General features: G+C 40.1%; 1 protein-coding gene across 3 annotated transcripts in view; it reads right to left on the reverse strand.

Moving 5' to 3' along the window:
* Positions 1-18,192, reverse strand: part of KCNK2 (potassium two pore domain channel subfamily K member 2) — a gene marked incomplete at its 5' end in the record, with an annotated part of 214,684 nt that overhangs the window by 53,228 nt on the left and 143,264 nt on the right. For 2 of the 3 annotated variants that reach the window (XM_080823996.1, XM_080823995.1), the window contains 2 exons: positions 14,826-15,012; positions 17,965-18,125. The exons of the other annotated variant lie outside the window; for it this stretch is intronic. In XM_080823996.1, the coding sequence (XP_080680122.1) occupies positions 14,826-15,012; positions 17,965-18,125 (348 nt within the window). The remainder of the gene's footprint in view (positions 1-14,825; positions 15,013-17,964; positions 18,126-18,192) is intronic. 3 annotated transcript variants of the gene reach the window in all.

Consider the following 18,192-nt stretch of genomic DNA (forward strand, 5'->3'; position numbering starts at 1 on the left):
TGGGTCTGAAGGTAAGTACTACTGAACACGGGACGGGTGGGGCTAGGTAGCGAGACAGAGGGAGAGTGGGAGAGAGAGATAGGTAAGGGGCCAAGGGATCAGGCTCACAAAATTCAAAATGGGGGAGATGAAACCAGAGATAAGGGAGCAAACCAGATCATCCTGTCCTAGGTGTCAGAGGGGATGTCTTGTTGTAACAGCTACTTGTGATCAAGAATTACCAGACCCGAGAAAAGAAATGAGCCATTGAAGTTGTTATCACTAGTCCTTACTCAATGGTGCTATCACTGGAGATGTTCAACAGATTTCCGTTCTCCGGCTAGCTTTCTATAAAAGCCCAACCCTAACAGCCCTCAGTGGCAACCCTGCTGGGACCCCCTCAGTCCTGAGAGCTTTTTTCCCTGTATCCTTGCTTAATAAGCTTCTATCGCTTTACTCACTCTGTTGTCCGTGAGAGTCATTCTCTGACTCCATGAGCCAAGAATCTCGTTCTCCTGCATCATTTTGGTGCCAAAACCCGGGATCACTCCCATCGAAGCATGAGTAAAAGCGGACGCTTTCTTTTCTTTCCTGGGAGAAGTCTCTCCAATAGATGACCTCTTTTAAAAAACAACAAAACCGGGCACCTCTTGGCCAGTTAAAGGCAAATAGCAGGCCGCTGGTCTTAAAGTCTCAGGTGACAGACTTCTGGAGAAAGGTTTGATCAATCCCCCTCTTCTCATAAGAAGGGAATGTTTGCCTAACCCCACCCAGCTCTGCTTGCTGTTCATTGGCTTTTCTTAAATGGCTTTCTCTGACCTCAGGGACTTGGCCGCAGGTCCTTCCAATCTCCGCTGATCAGTGTGCCCTTATAGTCAGGGATTCATTTTAGGAAGAGTGTTGCTTAGGTCGATGTAAGAGTTTTTCATTTAAGTGTCTCGTGACAACTTGGGTCAGGATGGACAGGAAGAGCGCTCAAGGGGTAAGGTGAGGCACTATAATTAAACTGGCTTATAATCAGCCAGACTCAAGGCACCATGGGCTAGGAATGCAAGCGAATTTACATGACCAAGCAATGAGGGCTCAATGCAGAGAGCGCCAAAGACTGAGGTCATTATGAGGATTCCCTACTTTGTTTTAAGATTCATCTGGGGAGCCGGGAGTGCAGGTAAGGACTGGCGATCCAGGGCTGAACCTGCCCTTTGGTTACCATGAGTGATCTTGGGGACTCGGAGATGTGTAAAAGGATAGAGACCTGGCCCTGGAGGGCGTCACACTCCGGGGAAGCCTCATCCATAAACAGCACTTGCCTCCCCACTGAGAGACTGTAGCTGTTTCGCTCACATTCTTAGCCTTCTAAAAAGAATATCAAAGTTTAAACGGTTAACCTTGCCAAACCCTTATGATTAGGGCAGGTTTTTCTTGGGGTGGGGGGCGGAATTCAGAGGAGAAAAGGAGGATCAGGTAGGTGATGGACCATGAATGGGTAAGAGTGGCTACTCGGGCTGGCCTGAGCCCCCCTCAACCAAGATGGTAGGCTACTCTTTCACCTTGGGTAGGAAACCATGGGACGCCTCGCTTTGGTTCACAGGTGAGAGCTACAATATAGGGATGCCTTCACCGTCCCCTCTCCGTAACAGGTACGGGGTAACTGGCTCCAAGTGGGATCATGAGATGGGAAACCAACCAGCCTCTGCGGGAACTTCTCTGGATTGGGTACTGCAAAATTGGTAATCTCCCCTTGTCAAGCTTTTCTAATGTTTTCCATGGGTTAAACACTGCGGGTTCTTCAAGGCAAGGTAAAATGAGGTGTGGTCTCCTCTCAGTTCCCAAGGACTCTCCCTTGGGGTGCCTTTTAACCCCCTGGAGACAATTTGGATTGCAAATTTGGGAAAGGATGAGCCACTGTAATGCTGAGTGCATGGGCACAGGGGGATCTATCAGGTCTCTTCTGCGGGGAAACAGGGCGAACAGCGGAGGTACCCTTGGTCCATCCAGGCTCTTAGGGCTCTAAATCAGGACCCAGACCTAAGGGTGTCTCGCAGACCATGTTTGGGGGTAACTAGACCAGTATCCTCCTTCTGATCTACTGGATAATTCACTAAATAGTCCTCCTCCCAATAACTCCGGGTTGCTGGAGGAAACACAGCCCCCCACCCCCCCAGCAAAGGGGACACTGACTCTCACACTCACAGTCTCTCACTGTTCCCCCTAACAGATGTGGGGGCTTCTCCCTCACTCATTTCCCAGGTTAATGGCTATGAGTGGAGCCAGCTGTGGGTAACAGTCTACCTCAGGACGGGGACTTTAGGGAATATTCCCAAGCAGCTGCCGGAACTCCCTTCGTTTCGGGGAGATTCCCTGTCTTCTCTGGCCTGACACGGACTGCCTAATCCCACTCCATGGGAGAACATGGCGTTTGCTCACCTGTCCGAGTGGATGAGCTTCCGAACTGGGAAGCCTTTTTCTCTGCCTTCTGGCTGCCTTTTGCCTCCTCCGTCTCCCCCTCCCTCTCCTTTTTCCTTAGCACCTTGGGTATGGTCCGTGTACCTGCTCCTTTCAGATTTCCCCACCAGGGTCTTGGTAAAATTGACAATGGGGAACAAACTGACTTTTAAAAATGGGCCCGGGTGTGGGGTGCCTGGGTGGTTCAGTGGGTTAAAGCCTCTGCCTTCAGCTCAGGTCATGATCCCAGGGTCCTGGGATCGAGCCCCGTGTCAGGCTCTCTGCTCAGCAGGGAGCCTGCTTCCCCCACCCCCCCACCTCTCTGCCTACTGCTCTGCCTACTTGTGATCTCTGTCTGTCAAATAAATAAATAAATAAAATCTTTAAAAAAGAAAGAAAATATAAATAAATAAAAATGGGCCTGGGTGGAACATAACTTGGTATTTAAACTAATTTCAGTTTGTTGGTTTAATTAAAATAGACATGTCTTTAAGATTATCAGCATTTTATACGCAACATCTACTCCACCAAAACCTGTTGAAGGCCAAATAAGTTCATGCTGTCTCTGCCGCAATTTGTTAGCAAAAAGATGACTTAACATGATGCTTAATTGTCTGTTCTCCCAAGTGTTCATGGGTAATTGTTAAGATCGTTTTCAAAGTCTTTAGTAACCTGAAACTTTAAAGTTTGGTTCGGATGACAAATGGCATTAAATTCATTGGACATCTAGGTCTTTTCCAAATAGGATAAAGTGCTAGATCATTGATTACCAGACGTAGGTTTGTGCTTTTGACTACTTATCGCAAAGAAACTAAGGGTATTTGAGTCTGTTGGTAAACAGGCTTTGTGCTTACCTGAATCACAAATTCAACAGTTCACAACTGGTGACTACTTAGTTTTCATTGGAGATGTAGGTTTCTAAGAATGCAAAATTCTGCTAAATGTAATTAAAACTGATAGACATAAGGAAAACAACTCTGCAAGTAGAAAAGTAGGAGATACGTAAGAAAGATAGAAGGAATGGGAATACATTTTTTGTTGAAGGTAAAAGAAGATAATTTTGTCCTAAATGAGACCGGTTGTTTGAAGAGAAATGGCTTGGGACAAAATCTGAATGCAAAGAAAAGTTGTAGGTTTGTGAAAGGCCGTTTTTGGAGAGGAATTTTAAATGTGGTCAGGACAGACTAAGATTGAAATAAATGGATTTTAATTTATTTTTTTAAAGATTTATTTATTTGACAGACGGAGGTCACATTAGGCAGAGAAGCAGGCAGAGAGAGAGAAGGAGGAAGCAGGTTCCCTGCTGAGCAGAGAGCCCGATGCGGGGCTCGATCCCAGGACCCTGAGATCATGACCTGAGCCAGAAGGCAGAGGCTTTAACCCACTGAGCCACCCAGGCGCCCCAACAAATGGATTTTAAAGTACACGCGTATAAGATTAAAAGTCTGCTTTCTCTCAGTTCAAAATTAATTGATTTGCTCTTTAAAAAAAATAAACAGCTCCTCTCTTTGCCTGCCCAGAAAAACCAGTTGTTTTGCCTTTTTCAGGTTTTTGAGGATCCTTAAACCTATTTAGGCATGTGCTTTAAAACTTTCTAAGGTTTTAACTTTTCCAAGATTTATATTGTAAATGAAGTCTCTTTAACTCATTAGGCCCTTTATTTGTTATGACAAGTTACTCTAGAAGAATTGTTAAACAAATGATAAGCCTTAGGTTATATTGTTCCAGTAAATGCTGTAACTATTCTAGAGATGATAAGCAATTCTTAAAGTTTTAATCTTTAACCATATCCATTTTGAATTTTTGTCATTTATAATTGTTCTTATTCTCTTGCAAGAAGAGGTCCATCTTCAAGAAGATTCATATAAAGGATTTTTAGAACAAATATAGGTATTCGATATCTTTACAACAGAAATAGGTAAGAGTTTCTAGAACTAAGGCTGCATTCAAACTAAACAAGAATTAGTAACGTGGGATTAAATGAACTAAAAGTTGATTATAGTTTTGTGACTCTTATTTGAAACACTGTTGGTTCTCTAATGTTTGCTCTCCCACATGAAGGAAACTTTCTCTCAAGGTATCTATGACTTACAAAAGTGGGATAAAGTATTCAAGTGTAAACAAAAGCATTAAAGCATTGAACATTTCTCTCTACCTAAACCCTCTGAAATTCAGAAGGTCTCAATAAGTTTTCTTCCATGGCAAACATAATCTTTTGCATAAGTTCAACAAGAATCCGTTCTCCTTGTAACAGGGCACCGTTGGAAACATGGGTTATTTTACCAAGGCTTTGACTGGAATGTCATGTTTGAGAAAGATGTGCATAGATTCAGATCGGACCAGACAGCTCTAAGGAGCTAAGAATGACTTTATGAAACCTGGAACCACAAAGTCCCTTGGAACTGTGGGCCTGATACCTTGCTTACAGAGCGCCCAGCAGCCTCACCAGGTGAGTAAAGAATGTCACTTCCTGGCAGATGCAGGAACCTCGGTTGCTTTGGGGACCTCCGGGAGAGGACTCCGCCCACATTGCAGGCATGTGTGATGGCGAGTACTTGGCTGGAGAGCCAGAACTGATGGCGAGTTCTGGCCTGGAGAGGCTACTGAAAGCTCAACCTAGAGATTCCTTAAAAAAGTTCCAACAAAGCAGATTCAATAAGATAATAACTCTGTATGATCTTTCATTATTCTTGCTGAGCTTATGTAAATCATTAGGCCAAGTTTATTAAAATGGGACTTGTTTTACAAACATATTAGTCCTGATTTGGCGATCTTTGGTTAAAAACAATGGTTACTATAGAGGGAGAAATCATGTTTCAATAACATACCTTTGTGGATGTTAAATTTTAGCTCTGATTATCTTTGAATGCTGTTTACCTAAGCTAGACAGCTTGAGGTAAACCTCAAGAGAAATTGCCAAAATAGCTCATATAGACAATCTTTGAGCTTTTTATTCTGGGGGGATACCAACGGGACCCCAGAGGCATATGATTATTTGAACAACTAAAAAAAATGGAATTATTCCCCAGCATTTATGTAACTCAGCTAGCCCTTTGACCAGTTCTGTGTGGCTGGGATAATGAAGTTGCTCCTTTAAAATAAGAAGGTGCCCCACTGCATGGGGTTAATTATGGACTTATGGAAATGATGACCCCACTTTCTTTCTGATTCGACTGGATAATGCACTTGGGGATGCCCAAGTTTTCTTCCCCTTGCCAGTGATTCCTTGTAATTAGAGGACTGCTCAAGCTAGACCTCAAAGAGAATTTCTTGACAGTTTTATTCCTTAGTTATGGTTATCCTGGAAGCCACCTCTGCTGAGGTACAATTACAAACACTTTAGCCAAGCATCGAAGAGCCCTCCTGGTAAAAACAGCCTCGAAGCTCACTGTGGGATTTCCAGGACTTAGGATAGGACTACAACATAAAATAAGCAAAACAGTATGCTTGCTCGGCCAGACTCTAAATGATACTTCCCGGGCACTAGACGAACTCAGCCAAAACTCAGGTGACGTCGGAGAGGGCATCCTGAGATTGTGCCACTACTGTCTGTCTACTATTGCTACACCATTTGGTGTGTGAGACATTTCCTCACATGTGGTTTTCCCATTACAGATAACTCCCACAAGGCGTCCCAATTAATAGGGGACATTTGTGATCAATTAAATAAGATCAAAATATCCACTGATCTATTTGACAAAATTAGTAAGGGATGTATTCATAATTGGGGGCATAATAGCTTGTTTTATGTTTATCGTTTTGCATGTGCTGATGCATGTCCCCTTTGCTGTCCATCATGACCCACTGGAGCCATACCATGGGCCCCTAGACCGACCCCTGGGTAGATTCTAACTGCCACACGGGCTGCCGCCCCATTTCAGCAGGAAGCAGCCAGAGCGGTCATCATGCCATCCCTAGGGTTACTGTTCCAGGGGGAGGAATAAGTAAGGGACAGCGGGGCTAGGTAGGGAGATAGGTAGGGGCCAATGGGATCAGGCTCACAAAATTCAAAATGGAGGAGACGAAAAGAAACCAGAGATAAGGAAACCAATCAGACCATTCTGCCCTAGGTGTCAGAGTTCCTATAACCCCTCTGACTCCTGAGAGTCTTTTCTTGTATCCTTAATAAACTTCTATCACTTTACTCACGCTCCAACATCTGCGAGATTCCTTCTTCGACAAGAAGAATGGTTCTTGAGACAAGACCTTGCTCTCCCGCATCACTGTTTTATCAGGAGCCTTCTTATCTTGCTTCTGTCCTCATTGCAACAGCTCCTAGAGGTTGGCCCTATTCTGCACCGAAAAACTTGAGTATGCGATGCCCTCTCCTACTTTTAATTTTCTTTCCCTGAGATGCTTCTGAACCACAGAATAGTTATAAAGAAAAAAAAAAGGAGATATATTCTAGATTTAAAGAATCATCTGGCTATTCTGAACTAAATTCATCAATGCCAAGCCCCCGTCCTCTGGTATAAAATGATATTTGTATTATAGAATATAGATACAGACATAGAACTTTGTTCTAAAGAAAATGGGCATCATTTCTTTATACTGGTCTTTAAGTATTTTAGTTTAGATATCAAATATTGATTTTAATTTTTTTGTTTAGCTTTACTTTTATTAAATAAAACTATTCTGCCTTAATATAAAGGAATATAAAGGGGGGGCTTATTTTCTGCTTTAGCATGTTTATCTTTTTTATAGTAAAGCAATTTAACTGAACAAAGAGTTTTTTCAGGGTTTCAAGACCCAAGAGGCTCTTTCAATAATGTAAATTCTGCTTTCTTTCTTCCAGATGGAAGGTATGGCTTCAGTATTAAACTGTAGCTCACCTACTAAACCAAACTTCTCATATGCTATTGTCAGAAAAAAAAAAGGCAAAAAAATGGTAACTAAATCTCTCTAGTATTTGAATGTCTATTTTTGGGATTTTTAATTTCAGCATTCAACATCTTGTCCATTTCCTGCTAGGTACTTTGTCTAAATTTAGGAAAACAGCTATTAGAAGAGCTGGAGTTTCATGATCACAAAGAAAGATCAAAATATTATCACTCACTCATCCTTTACAAGGATGGAAACCTATAGTATTTAAGATGTGCATAATTGTTATACCTAGAAATTACCTTTAAAAGTCTCAATATAGAGCAATTTGGAGCCTTTTTCATTATACTTAGTACAATTTACTGCCTGTCTCACTAAGCCATAACTATCAATCACTGAATGTTTTCCTTCTCATTTTTTTCCTACACGTTTCCACAATGCTTCTATAGATTCATTCTGAATCTGAAAAGTTAAATAACTTCTCGGTTTGTCCCCAGGCCCTAGGACTTCTGGACCATTTGGATCAAATCCCATTTAATTAATCATGCAGACACTCTCCATTCTGTTGTGAGTTCTCTGAGAGTCACTGTCTCGATCAGGGGGCGGCCAGGCTCTCTGCAGTAGTTTCCTGTATTATAAAACAGAATGACTACCAGGAAGAGAAGAAAAATTCCCTACTGAATTTAATTTTTGCTCCCAGATTTCAAACATTCTGTCCCCAAGGAAAAGGAACTAGAGCAGTCATTATCACTAAGTGCTAAGCACAGTATCTAATAGGCAATATATGCTCGCTAAATATCTGAATAAACAGGAGAATGATGAATATAATACACCTCCCTGGGAGTCACATAAACCCTCCCTTTCTGATAAAAGTGATTTTTCTGAGACATTGGGTGGTGGGGTGACTGTTCCCCCGTAGCCCTCACTCTTCATCAGCTACTTTCCTTTTTATCTGTTGAATTTCTGGCAAATTTTTACCGTTATTGATCAGCTCAATAACAGCAAGTTTAAGAACTGGCCGCTGACACAGTTGCAAAACCTTCAGGCAACACCAGGAACTGCTTTCTAGAGGGTCTCTGCTAGAACTGGTTTGAACCAAAACACCTGCCATGATTTTCCAACAGAGATTTATATGTTTTCATGATAAAATTCCCCTCCATTAAGCAAGCTCGGAGCACTCCACCGAATGAGTCATGCTTTCAGTTGTAGGGAAAAGCAATAGTCTGCTTACTAAAATCTTCCTTTCCGATAATGACTTTGAAAACATAATTCCAAGAAAACTTCATTCTTAATGAGATAGATAAATATGTTCTTCCCAAGTTAAAAAAAAATAATGTGACGACAAATGATTATACAACTGTGAAAATTTGTTGAAAATTTAGTAAAGGTAAAAGTGCCAGAAGAATTTTACCTTGGAAAATCCTAAATTGTATTTTCTGTATAGAGGAGCATAAGATACTAAGCCTAAAGCCTATTAACTCAACAACCTTTGGTCAGGGAGGAAGACCTTCCCCTGCCCTATGGTCCTTCTAGCTAGGCGTAGAACCAAATTGACATGAGACAGATTCAACAGGGGGAAAATCAGATTGAATAGGTATACGGGCAGGGAATCCATAGAGATAGGAAATTCCAAAGACAATGAAGCTTTTATGAGCAAGGAGGGGGTAGGGGTATGAGAACACAAAGCGGAAGAAGGCCATTACCTGGAGGGTGAGAGGAGATACTTGGAAAAACAAAGGTTGCCCTATTATGCAGGTAAGTTTCTTAGGTAAAGGGGAGTCTCTCTTAACAGCACTTTTCCTGGTACAGACTGTCATTTCCAGAGAAATGTATTCAGGCAGCCATGGGGGAGGCAGAGAGCTTTTCCTGCCTCTATTGCATTTTGATTACTTTTAACTCGAAAGAATCTTTGTGCCAAAGTGGCCCATCTTGGGGGCAGTGTGCCCTTGGCCCCTACACCTTCAATAACTACCTGTGAGATATGGAAAATTTCATTATTCAACGAAAAATACTAAATTTCACTGATCCAAATTCCAAGAAGATATATTTGAATGGCTAATTAAATTTATGCTGTGATGGAAAATGTGTTTTCATCAGATTAACCATGAGGATTTCTCAGAACATCTAAATTTTTGGCTAAAATTTTTGTGTTTTTTATTAGAAGAATAGGTAATATGAGGACACTGCTTTGTGAAATATAAATTTTCATCTGGCTTTCACTCATTCAAATTATGTCTTATGAACAAACCTGGTTTACGAAAAGGGATGTTTTTTGAGGACTTCTTTAGGCAGGTTCTAAACAAGATGTAGCCATGTTTTTCTCAGCTTGCATGACCCACTCTTACCCCAAGAGCATATACAAAGAGATACTGGCTTTGGAAAAGAATTTTAAATTGCATTATGTTTGGTAATTAATTGACTTCTCTCCAAATTTGAAGAATCACCATTTAAAAAAAACAAAACAAAACAAAAACCATGGACCTGGAAGACTAGTCAAAGAGGCAAGCCTGTATAAATAGAATTCAATCTGTCACACATTTCCACATAATTAATATTACTGCTTAGGTTTTAATGAAAAACTGATTTAGCTCTCAGTCTACAAGGTAAGCATGATTTAACAATTTATCACCAGACCTTTCATTACATGAAAAATGAAATGGCAAAAGTTAAGAAAGAGACCATAGGAAATTAACAGTTAATTCTCAAACATAATTTTTGCCATTAAAGTTACTTTAACTTCCCTCTGTAATTTGACTATAAATTACAGGCACTGCTAAAATCAAGTAAATGACACTTTGCTGAATAATTGAGTTTGTCTCTCTTCACCTTTTAGGATGGGTTACTATGTGCAAGCACTAGTCTTAGAAATAGGGATCTGTTTATTCATGAGTAAAGTAAGCGTGGGAGTTCCCTGTGGCCTCCTGGGTTCTTTTAGTTCTAGAACATGGAGAGCTAGTGAGAGAACAAAAAAAGCCCATTTGGAAGGAGCGCACACCAACCACTAAGGTAATCAACCAGCCACTAAAACACCTTCCTTGCATAAATATGAATATAAAATTAAATTTTCCAGGTCTTTTGCTGCAGAAAAAAAACTACTAAATGCGGAATTCCTGTTTTCAGTCACATATACAATGAAACCTGAACCCTGTCTATCCTGTCTTTACTAGTGGTCTGTAAATGCTTTTGTTTCAATATTACCAACAGTGAAAAAGTTCTGCACACACACATTTAAATATGTGTTTGTTTATAAATTAGAAGTCTGTTATGCTTGGGGTGCGTGGGTGGCTCAGACACTTAAGTGTCTGATTCTTGGTTGCAACTCAGGTCACGATCTCAGGGTCGTGAGATCGAGCCCCACATTAGGCACTTTGCAGAGTGTGGAGCCTACTTAAGATTCTCTCTCTCCATCTCCCTCTGCCCTTTCTCCCCACTCCTGCTCTCTCTCTCTCAAAAAAAAAAAAATCTATGATGCTCTTATATATCATATCATGAACACTACGACATAGAAAGAAGAAAAAGTAAGGAATGAGGCTTAAAAATACACAGAAATAGGAGTTGTCCTGTTTGCCTCCCATGGCAGAAAATATACCTGGCATGGACTTTCTTGTTTATACCCTAGAGATGAGCTCTCTGTTTCAGAGTTCTGGTCTAAAACACCACGTCTTTACTCGTTGCTCTCGAGCTTTTTGTAATAATCACACCAAGATGACAACCTGCATCCTAAACATTTTATACATCACTTTGCGGGATTTACTTATTCTCCTTTAATAACATCAGTCTGAAGAGTATGTTCTTTAATTGCTCTTCCAAGGAGTTCCATACAACAATGTGATTGAACCTTCACCGTATTCAGAGCAGGGCTGTCAGGTGTGAGAAGGGCATGGGGCGGTGAGGGAGCCTTGCTGGATGCGTATCTTTGTGTTCTTGTAGTATTCACAGCCCAATAGAAAGGCGAGAAGATTCAAGTTAGAGCACTGCCTGCCTCCTGCTTTTCCTTGGCGAAGATACCGAGGTTAAGTGACAGTACTATCCGTAGTGATGTGGAATCTCAAAGGGGAAGGTTCTACAAAGGAAACAACTGCTGTTTCCCAGATGGGATGCTTGCCTTTTGCTCAGTAGCTGACTTTGGCTGCTTAGCCACCAGCTAGCCAGAAGCAAACACTGCGTGTACTCTATTGAATTAAGCAAGGCAATTCTTTTCCCAGCTCCTTAAAAAAAGAACTCGAGATTTTTGTTTTTTCCAAAGAATCTTGCTAAGAGAACACATTTCCTACCAGCCTTTGCCACATCTCCTTCCAAAACTGCTCCCAGGGCACAGGGACCTACTTGGTAGGTAAGGGCTCTGCTCTACGTTAGCTTTCTCAGCACTTGCCACTTTAGTCCTTGCTTTGCTAATTTTTAGCAAGGCATATTTCTAGTGCTTTCCATTGCTTCCTCTGCAAAATAAAAATAAAATCCCAGTAATGGGCTTAGCAAGGGGCGTGGCAGAATAAAATCTTAGTAATAATAAAAATGTTTATTAGATGACAATGTCACACAAATATCATTTTGTGACCATGTTCCCCTATAGTGCTCTGTCACGACTCCGGATTTGGGGTCTCCACTCATACACACAAGACGTTCTTAGTGAATTGCTCTTCTATTAGAGTGGCTATGAAGACCCATAGGATCGAGCCAGTTTCAAAGTGCTGATGTCTTGAGGTAAGTTTAAAAAAAAGAATGGGTGGGGTGCCTGGGTGGCTGAGTGGGTTGAGCCTCCAGCCCTTGATTTTGACTCAGCTCATGATCTGAGAGGGTCATGAGGGGTGGTGAGATCAAGCCCCTCCTGGAACTCCCTGCTCAGCGGGGTGTCTCTCTCTGCCCCTCCCCCCAGGTTGTACATGCTCCCTCTCTCCCCCCTCTCTAAATAAATAAAAAAAATCTTTTTTTAAAAAAGGTATTATTTTTCAAATCTTCTACAAAACCATAAAGTAAAAATATTTGTTCCTTTTTTCTAAGCCACTTTCTACTGTGGTCACAAATACAACATTATTTTAGGATTCCACCCACTTTTTTTTTTTTTTTTTTTTTTATAATCTTTGAGGGTTTTTTTGTTTTTGTTTTTACCAGACCAGGACACATACTAGACTGATGGAGTCTGTCAGTTTCTTCAAATAGCACGTGCACTGTATTGTATTACTGAAATCTGTTAGGAGTAGAACTTCAATGTTCTTATCCCTCCCCACTCCCTCAAAAGAGACCTATGTGAAAGGATGGATATGTTAATAACATGTTAATTAACAGAGAGTGGGAATCCTTTCCTAAAGTATACTTCTATCAAATCACCATGTGTACACTTTCAATATCTTAAATTTTCTTTTCTTTTTTTTTAAAGATTTATTTATTTGGCAGACAGAAATCACAAGTAGGCAGAGAGGCAGGCAGAGAGATAAAGGGGGAAGCAGGCTCCCTCCTGAGCAGAGAGCGCTGTGTGGGGCTCAATCCCAGGGTCCTGAACTGAGCCAAAGGCAGAGGCTTTAACCCACTGAGCCACCCAGCCATCCCTTAAATTTTATTTTCAATTATGTCTAATAAAGCCGAAAAACAAATAAAATGTTGCATTACTACTGAAAATTAAAATAACGTAGGCAGTGCAAGGCTGTTGGCCCTAGACTCCTCACCAAATACCTATATATTCCACAGCTGCTCTAGGACCTTGTTAATGATACTTATGAAGTGGTACAAGAGGCCAAGGTTAACATATCACAAGTCTGAATCTTGTTATCATCTCACTGTGTCTTTCTCCCACATGAATGCGGTTTCCACTTCAACGTAAGCTAACCCTACACCTTCAGAGGTAGAAAAATGGGTGTTTTAGGGCAGAAGTCTGTCTTCCTGTAAGGAACTACAAATATGCTTCCTTCATGCAAGCATGTGCATCCTCAAGGGCAGTCTAGGCTTCGCCAGATTAAACCATAATTAAAAAATCAGTAGAAACAGATGAACTATCAGCCTTCTCTGAGATTTTATAGAACTGCGCAAAATATTTTTTCTCTGAAAACATTTAAGAACTTTGGGACGAGAAAGAACAGTGAACAGCCAGAAAGTATAAAACTCTCGTAAAGCTAAATTAGGCTGGTGAGTTTATCCTGCGAAGTTTAAGGGCACATTCCTACTATATGATTAACAAGTTTTCTAATACTTGAAATTGGATTTTCTAAAAAAGAATGGTTTAGATTTTCAGGAGCTCTTCAAAATGATCCAGGATAGAACGCCATTGTGCTTACTTTTACCGCCGTTATTATAATTTATTTAAAATTGGAATTAGAACAATATAATCACTGGATAATATAAATGGTAAAGAGGGAGTTAAAGTCACAGAAGCTAAGACCCAAGAGATACAACAATAAAGCGAACTGCAATTGTAATAACATGTAGAAAAGGAAATATAAAAAAAAACATGAATAAAAAGTGTGGATACTGGGGCACCTGGATGGCTCAGTGGGTTAAAGCCTCTGCCTTCAGCTCAGGTCATGATCTCAGGGTCCTGGGATTGAGCCCCACATCGGGCTCTCTGCTCAGCAGGGAGCCTGCTTCCCTCCCTTTCTCTGCCTGCCTCTCTGCCTACTTGTGATCTCTCTCTCTCTGTCAAATAAATAAATAAAATCTTTAAAAAAAAAAGTGTGGATACTGATAAATGTAAAAAATACTGTCCTGAGAACTGAAAATTAAATGAGATAAATATCTTAGAGAAAAGAAGGTTTTAAGTAGCTTAGAATATTTTCTGAAGTTTGCAGATGTAAAACTGAGACATGAAAAGGCTTAAGTAAAAAGAGCAAAGATAAACTCGAATTTGTCTAACAGTAAAAGAAAAACAAACACATAAAAAATAAAAATTAGAGGCAGATTGTCTGGTTTCTGAAATTAGGGTGCGAATATAAGATTCTGAGCAACAGCAACTCAAATTTCTTTTCTAGAATGAAAATAAATGTTCCAACTGCACCCTTCTGCCTACCTCCAGTGTCCCAGAATGACTTTGCTTTCGTCTCTCTGTTCCTCTTATAGACGAAATGGTCTTCCAAAATGGTATGCTCAAGTCCTAATCCCCAGTACCTCAGAACATCTGAATATGTAGTCAGTTCATCTGAACTCATACTGGAATAGAGTGGGGGCATTTTCATCCAGTATGACTGGTGTCCGTGTAAGAAAAGAGAAATCTGGACACAGTGACAGAGACACAGAAAGAAGGAATGTCGTGTGATGTCGTAAGCAGAGATGGGAGTAATGGAGCAGGACAGGCAAGGACGGATGACGTCCTCCACGAGCTGGAAGAGGCCAGGAGGGGTTCCACTTAGAGTCTCAGAGTTTCAAGAGTTTCAGTAGTCCTCTTGATTTTGTTTCAGTAGTCCTCTTGATTTTGAAATTCGGTGAGGCAATGAATTTCTTTTGTTTAAAGCCACCCAGTTTTGGGGCACTTGGCTCATGACAGCAGGCTTGGGAAACTAAGACAGACACTGGGATGTGCTGCCAACCTGAGGGAAAGGTCTAACTAAAGGGCACGGGTTAGGAGAGCAGGGTCGGTGCCAGGAAAAAACACTTACCTGCTACGTAGTCGCCAAATCCAATGGTGGTTAGAGTGATGACCACAAAGTAAATGGCGTCCAGGGCACTCCAGCCTTCTATGTGCTTGAATATGATCGCGGGCAGGGCAACAAAGAGTACACAGCCGAACAGTATAAAGATGATCGTTGAGATGATGCGAATCTTGGTCTGACTAACATTCCACTTCTAAGGATGAGAGTGGAGAGAGCAAGAAAGAGACACTGATTGAGATGTATTGATCATGGGCGTACCTAATACCCCGTTCTCAGCAAATTCGCAAGTGAGGTTGTTATTTTTTTTCCCTTTTATAATGAATGTTCAGTTGTCTTATAAAAATTGCGCATAACACGAAGAACTCAAAACAATCAATACCAATGACGGTGCACATGGCTTTACAACAGACAAAATGCTTTCGAAATAAATTACATTTGCTCTGAGACTACAGCTTCAGTGTACATCATTCTTTGTTTACCTGGTTTACTTTTGAAATATTTCTATTCTGTAGGCATACTACTGACTGCAGACCAAACGGATTCTAGAAATATATGAAAATAGATAAAACTGACCCATGGACAAATTAGTTTGTATTGATAATTGATAAAATGATTAATTTTATGAAAAATTTCCTCCTCACGCCTGTGTTTTCCTATCATTGTTCTACCGATTACACTGAAATACTAACAGACTTAAAGTCCATAGCCGATTCTGGCCGTGAACCAGATGAATTGTCTTTCTGTTCTATGGCCTTAAACTGTACAACTAAATAAATGAAACCTGACAGGTAGGCAAGGCTGAATCTTAAACACCTTTCCACTACAGCTGTCTTTTCAACCTTCTTCTCTGCTCGAGAATCTCTCCCGTATCCCATACTATGTTTGTACACATGGCGGTTTATCTTCAGATCTTCATTTGAGGCTAATCACTGTATATTCTCCATCTGTTAACTGGTTCTGTTCTATCTGCTATGAAAATTACAGGTCACATGCCCACCATATAAAACCCACTGAGTTTTAGAACTTGAAAATTTCCTAGAGATAAAGATCTATGAAACCACAGAATGGAAAGTGAAAAAAAAAAACAAAAAACCTTTCTCTAGTCTACCGTCCTTATCACATATGTGACATTTAAGTGAACCCATGTTGGTCAAGTTCTCATGACAGCGTCTAGTACGAAGCGTGGAATCAGGACCACTGGAATGTATTCACCGCCAGGATACAGGACGTGTTTCATGCACCGATGTAGATGTAGCATGAAAAACATCACCTGGCATCCAGTGGGACCCAAAAATTTGTTGGGAAAAAAAAAAAAAACCAAATGCATAAACAAAAAGCAGAATCAGAAATATAAATACAGAGAGCAAACTGACGGTTGCCCGAGGGGAGGGAGAGGGGGGAATTGGCCAAGATGGGTGAAGGGGAGAGGGAGCTACAGGCTTCCAGTTATGGAATGAGTAAGTCAAGGGAATGAAAGGTACAAGGTAAGAAAAACAGTCAATGATACTCTAATAGCAATGCAATGGGCCAATGGTAACCACACTTGTGTTGAGCATAGCATAATGCATAAGCTGTCAAATCGTTAAGTCGTATACCTGAAACTAATGTCACATTGTATACCAATTACACTCAAATATAAAAAAAAAATTAAGCAAAATAAATTTGTTGAATGAATGAACAGTTCATTACCAAGTTGATGTGACTAATCTTCCCTCTTAATTAATAAAAATACAAGATACTTTTAATATCAATATAAGAAAAGCACATTACCCAGAACGGGATGAAACTCCTATTTTACAATAATCAACCTACTCCGTTCCAACTATAGAAATATCTAAGAGTGAATTTGGAACTGGAAACATAACTAATGCTAAAAACTGGAACTATAAATTGAAAAACCAATACTCAATAGTCTCATTTTATCAGGAGAATTACATGTAAAATACTTTGTTAAAATGTTTGTGAAGAGATGAAGAAATTATTGAAGAGTAAATAAAATGTATTTGTAATACAGGTGATGGTAGTAACATATTCTTTACAACCCGCCCTCCCCCATGCAACTATTTTCTTGGTCATTTTCTTCAGGAATAAAAACTTGTAATCATTGTGGTATTATTACTTTTCATTTACCCTTCTAATAAAAGCACTTTCATTTTACTTATCCTTTTCTGTTGAATATAATATAGCCATGAACATCTTAAGATGTGTATATTACTTTTGGTTCTACTAAATTATATCCCTTGGATAAGTTTCTATCAGTGACATCACTGAATTAAGGTATAGGATCACTTTTATGGTGTTTGCAAAATAAAATGTCCTTCACAAAAGGGCTATATAAATTTAGAACACCACCAGCAATGAACAAAGGTACCAAAGCAAATTTTAAATTAGAAAACACTGTCAGTTATTTACTAGCTATGTTAAGTACGTATGTATGTAGGTATGTATGCATTTTAAGTTTTTACTTATTTGAGAGACAGAAAGAAAAAATGCATGCAAATAAGCAGCAGTGGGGTGGGGCGGAGTGGGGAGGTGGGGAGGTAGAATGGGAGGGAGAGAATCTTTTTTTTTTTTTTTAAAGATTTATTTATTTATTTATTTATTTGACAGACAGAGATCACAAGTAGGCAGAGAGGCAGGCAGAGAGAGAGGAGGAAGCAGGCTCCCCGCTGAGCAGGGAGCCTGATGTGAGGCTTGATCCCAGGACCCTGAGATCATGACCTGAGCCAAAACCAAGAGTCAGACACTTAACTGACGGAGCCACCCAGGTGCCCCAAGCTTTTATTTATTATCTCTAACTCTCAAAGTGCCTCTGCATTGCCAGTACCATTATTCACATTGTATAAATGACAAAATGGAGATTTCAGGGTAAAATAACTAGCTTAAGAGAATAAGCAAGTCAAGACATCTGGAATTGGAAGCTAGGATTGTCAGATTTCTACTTTATTTCTGCATATTTTTGGTTTTTTCCCATGCACTAATTTACTCATTCAAATTGATTACAAAAATATGAAGTGAGTTACATGCTAATAGAGGCACATATAAAAGGTTATGGAAAACCCAATAACTTGTCTACCCCTACCTGAGGTGTTAGAAAAATAAAAAAAAATTTAAACATATGTAGTTAAAAGGCTGTTATACTTACAATAAATGTATCTTCCACTTTTGCAATTCCTTTTCCAAATATGGTCCCTAGTTGATCACCAACTCCAGCCAACAAAAAACCAAAAAGGGGAATTCCCAGTAAGGCATAGATGATACAGAATATTTTTCCCCCTTCTGTGCGTGGTGAGATATTTCCAAATCCTAAATACAAAAAAAAAAAAAAAAAAGAATAAAAAAATAAATTGTTTTCAGTTGTTTATAAACGAGT

Source organism: Martes martes (genome assembly GCF_963455335.1).
Source record: "Martes martes genome assembly, chromosome: 15".
Classification (NCBI taxonomy): domain Eukaryota; kingdom Metazoa; phylum Chordata; class Mammalia; order Carnivora; family Mustelidae; genus Martes; species Martes martes.